Source organism: Punica granatum, chromosome 4 (genome assembly GCF_007655135.1).
Source record: "Punica granatum isolate Tunisia-2019 chromosome 4, ASM765513v2, whole genome shotgun sequence".
Lineage (NCBI taxonomy): Eukaryota > Viridiplantae > Streptophyta > Magnoliopsida > Myrtales > Lythraceae > Punica > Punica granatum.
Window position 1 is genome coordinate 26476640 of NC_045130.1, and position 5189 is coordinate 26481828.

Below are 5189 nucleotides of genomic sequence, written 5' to 3' on the forward strand. Positions count from 1 at the left end.
TTTCAGCGCATTCCTTCAATGACAGCTCCTTTCCACCAGTATTACCTTCCTAGATCGGCTATGTCAGGAAACTAACGTTTTTCAATCTAATCCGACGAGAAGACATTGGCTCCACCTTAACTACGACGAAGGAGCAGTGAGCTACCCTGTTTTTAATCAGAATTGACTGATCCAGTGGTAGAGAAACATGACAACATTCCCACTTTCCCGAGGCCTCAATTTCGAACTAAAAATACAGAACTGACACTTGAAGCATATAGTTTAATGATGATAATTTTATGATTTTATTTAGGCCTCTTAACGAGAACTATATCCCACGCGAAAGAAATTTCTTGCATTGATCCAATCAATGTCACAGAAGTTTAACAAGTTACACTTACCACAAACCATACCTTGCAGTTATACAAAGTAAATAAGCAGAGCATAGATAAGCAAATCCTCATGGAGTCTGTTTGACAGCCCAGTTCGCGTCTAAAATCTCATCCTGATAAATTGATTCCTCGTTCTCGTCACTCGCAATTTCTTCTTCTTCCTCATCCTCTGCCAATCCAAATAGCTTCTCTTCCTCATGCAGCTCTTCTGAAGCCCCTTCTTCAGTCTCCTTGGGAAAGAATCTGGGTTGCTCTTCATAGTTATCATCGAACAAGCTCTCCTCAGCTTCCTCTGTGTCCAGTTCTTCTACAAGAACCGGTTCGGGTGTTCCTTCAGGTTTGATAACTTCAGTTGGTTCTTTCTCCGGCAAGTCAGTTGGAGCTCCTGCAGCCTGCACGAGTTAAGTAAGAACTGTGAATAGCTCTTTGTCCTCTGTCCCATCGGGAAATAATTTCTTTGAACAACCTCTCATGCTGAAATGAGGGACTACACGTAACACAGTAACACCATATACTACTCAAGCCTTGAGCAGCATCCCCGTACGCAGAGAGGAAAAGATATAAAACAGATTGATTTTGTATCTAACACACCTCGCGTAACATCCGAATATTTCTATCAGCTCAGGCTAATGTACTGCATCAACTGAAATCCGCCTGTAATCTTCCTATGCTTGTGGGTAATGTGTTTTAAGTGTAACTGATGATCTCATTTATAAGATGTGGTTCAGGCCATTATTACAGAAGCTCTGGTCGACCCTCTCTATAGCTCACTCAATTAAACTGAATATATATTATATTGCAGTTTACAATCTGGATTATAGTTCTTTAAATCCCGATGATTTCTTAGTGTCTCACATGACACGGTCCTGCAGATCGTAGGCCACAAGTCCTGTAGCCCACATGTCCTGATTTGTAAGAAAAAAATCCAAACTATTCAACGAAAAACCGGGAAAAAGAGAGAGAGAGAGCGAAGGCACTATCACAAGTAGCTGGAACGAACTGATATTAATTTGACTTAACACACACACACGCGCACGCACACATATATATATTTTATATATATCAAACTTGCAATGAAATATTTTGATGGCATACCTCAGGAGTGGCCATCTGCAAGCTAAAGAGGAAACTAAAAGGAGAAGCCTTAATGAAAGAGTGAAGTGATGAGAAGTACGATGCAAAGTTTGGCTTGGTAGGATGTGAAGTGCAATAAGATTGCCAGACATAAGACCTATATATAGAGAGAGAGGGAAAGCAATGATCAGTTTGCCTAATTTCAAAATTAAAGAAAATAAAATATCTTCTGTTCCTTTGGGATAGAATCAAGTTCTCCAAACACAGAATTTTGTGTCAGTTTTTCTTTCCATTGGTGTTGGAGGTGACATTGTCAAGCCAATTATAAGCTAATTATTAATCCAATGCCTTTTAACAAGCTAGCAGTGGCGGTGAAGAGAACCGACTACAGTTCAGAAATCGCACATCATTCACAGTAGTAACTTCTTTCCAGTGAAGAATCACTCACGATAGAAATATCCCGTACTGACTAGAGCTTCATTAGCTAAGTTGAACTGTTAGAATTTAGAGGTTAAAGGAGGAATCGCTTTTGAAAAGAAAAGGAGGGAGAGAGGCTACGTAAGGCTTGAGGAATATTAAGGCAAAGTGGTGTATACCATGTCAGATAATGGAACCAGACAGTAGAAAATAATGCCTTTCTAGTTGTGATGTTTTCCGGTGTTTAATATAAAGTAGCGTCACACGAAATATGAGGAACCTAATGCCACCGATGAATCGATGGCCATATATAAATGAAAATGAGGATAAATTTTGGTGGAGACCTGCCCCAGTCTGCGACTCAGAATCATATCTTTCCTTTGGCTTTTGAGATGGTTGTGAAATGCTAATGCAAAGTAGGGGAATAAAACTAATGAAATGTCATGATTCATGTTCTAGGAATAGGAATATATTTGCCTCAATAATTTGCCTTTTTACATTCAGTTAATGTTCACTTTCCGCCCTGATCTTTTTGGTGGCTTAAGCCTCAAGTTCCGTTCCACGGGAGGAAAAACAAGCTCATTATGATTAATAACACAAAGACAACCGGGGAAATCTCTGGTATTGCAGTTTGAACCAACACGAAAACGCAAAGGCAAACTCTATCCTCTCAGCACAAAGAATAATGAAAATACCAAATATCAATGTACTGGTATCAGAGATGACCTCGGTCGCCTAGCTTCAAGTGTTTGTTAACTAGAAAAGCATAATCATTTTTTTCTTCAATTATAAGAGAGGTTTATGGACTTAGTTAAAAAGAAAGAACATGTACGAATAGTCCCACTAATGGGAATCGAACCAGAAAGATCAATTCTATGCAAAGGTGAGAAAAGCACGATTTTAGTCTCGGCCCCTTTGTTTTACTTCCTTCTTTCTGTCTCTTCTCTCTTTTCTTTCCCCAGATTTTGGTGGTAAAAGAATCTCAACGAATGACTTTAAAGAATTATGGTTGAGTAATTTGCAGAATATGTGAGCTCCCCCTATAGATAAAAATTGAATTAGTAACGAGGATTTGTATAAATGTTCACAGGTAAAAAACAGAAGGATAACTAGAAAAAAAAAATCCACAATTGGAAGAGTTTTATCTTCTTATTGGTCAGAATGATCAAGGGTTTGTCTTAAATTAGTTTTTGACCTGTCCCAAATTCTAATGGACAGTTAAAGGAATCGCGAAAAGGGTTTAGGAATTTTTTGCTGTAGTGTGCAGTATTTTGCATTAAAACCCATCCTAAACCTGTTAAAATTAAACTCGTTAAAATAGCCTAGCCATCTATTAATTTTAACATATAACCTTCAATTCATTAGGATTCAACCTATCATTCACTGTCCTATCTCAATTTCGACTACAAGCCCATTGACATCACAGAGGCCATGCAAGATCAAGTCAGCTCGTGCTACATCGGGCAAAAGCCGTGCCACTAATTAACCGTATCCTGGCGATCCATCCTACCTACTAATCAACCGAATTCCACTCGAGGCCCGGTATGATAGCCCCCTCTGGTTTCAGCCAACGAATCATCCTCCGGCGCCATAAAGGGATTACACTTCCTAAAAAAGGGAACTCATTGAAACAAATGCAGCTTAAAACCAAAATGATGGGCCAGGCATTTCCTTTTGTCTACAGGAGAAATAATAAATAAGACCGACATGTTTAACGCCTTTTATCTTCTTTTTTAGTAAGAACTCTGTTATTCGAAAGTTCAATTGAACTTCAACTAATCAAATCCAGCTGAGTCGACTTACTAAGAATAAAGTTCTATCAACGTAGATTTTTTACATTCACAAGGATTCAAATCCGAGACCTTGTTTAAACGGAACAAGCGCCGAACCGCTTAAACTAACCCACGTTAGTAACGCCTTCTATCTTCAAAATTTTAATTTTTTTTTCCCCAGTGAATCGAAATTATAAAGTTTAATTTTGTCTCAATGAGGCCTTAGCACAACCTAATTTTCGTTCAAATTTTCTACCTGATTCAGGCCTTTTTCTTTTTCTTTCATTGTTTGGGTAATTTTCCCAAACAAAGTGCCGCCACGAGTGGGGCCTAGGCCCAAATTTTGTCAAATCGACTCCGCTCATATCCCCTCTTTCAATTTCAAACTATTCAGAAATTGCAAAATCACCTAAGCCTTTTTGAATTTGCTTTGCCAAATTCTAATCTGGGCCGAGATGGTCCGTCCCTGGCCACCTCTCATCTATACAAGGACCTCGGACCTTACCAAAAAAAAAAAAGGCAAGGACATTATCGATGGGAATTGATTGAAACCAATTCGCAATTATTCCTCTTAAATAAAATTTCAGATTTGATCATTGTGAATTGAGAAAATCCACGCTGAGAAGGCTTTCCCCTTAATGGCCCGATCCGATTGGAACTAAATTAATTGACTCATTGGACTTCATAATATCAAGTTCAAAAAAGAGGCATGAAAGGCTTTTTTTTCCCTTTTAATAATAACTAGAGAATTACCCATGAATGCATGGGAAACTTAAAATAGAGAATAAACTAATAAAAAAGAAATTGTTTCTAACTATTGTTTTAACATCAACTAAGTAATTCTGAGAGAGTCTCGGACCATATCATTTTTTTTTGAAACCCTAATATGCAAAATCTTTAAAAAAAAATGGATGGATGAACGTAGAGCAGGTTAGGACGAAAGAGGGGGAGAAGAGAAGCGGGGAGAGAGTGGGAGAAAATATAGGAAAGTGGGGTAGTTTTTGGGAAAAATTTATAATTGTACCCTCAATCATATTGCCATAATTGATTAGGTTTTATATTTTTAGGGGATTTTTTGAAAGGTGAAAATTAGACGAATAGCTTGCTTTTCACTTTTATAGTAGTATAGATTAGATTAGATAAGATCAAGAGGCAATTTGAAGACCCTGTGGCAACCCAGTCTTCGGGAAGGTGGCAGGAGCCAACGCACCTCAACCACTCTCCATCCCAAATCTGACCTAAGCCAGTCTGGTGTAGAGGGGCCAATTTTTACCCAGTTCCGGCCAATAGCCATTACCTAGGCTAACCGAGTCCGGTATAGTTGACTGCGTCTAAAGTCAACTGCCTCTGCCAATCTCTAACAGCTAAGAGGTTGTAGGTGAAAGCCAGGTGAAAACCACCTTGACCCGAATCTTTGGATGGTCAGGAAGATCTCTCCAGAGCGTACAGAAATAAAAGCATAAAAAGGGTAGGGATCAAGGAATCGATGTTACAAACCCGATGGAGACTCAGTAATGTCAGGTGACTCGCACCATAATATCTTTGCACGCTCATG

General features: G+C 38.8%; 1 protein-coding gene across 1 annotated transcript; it reads right to left on the bottom strand.

The window, feature by feature from the left end:
• Positions 1–257: 257 nt before the first annotated feature.
• Positions 258–1619, bottom strand: LOC116202626. Its single transcript, XM_031534223.1, has 2 exons — positions 1467–1619; positions 258–763 (listed from the first exon to the last, which is right to left on the bottom strand). Exons 1-2 carry the CDS (start codon positions 1479–1481, stop codon positions 440–442), a joined length of 339 nt encoding a protein of 112 aa, XP_031390083.1. The 5' UTR covers positions 1482–1619; the 3' UTR covers positions 258–439.
• Positions 1620–5189: the final 3570 nt, after the last annotated feature.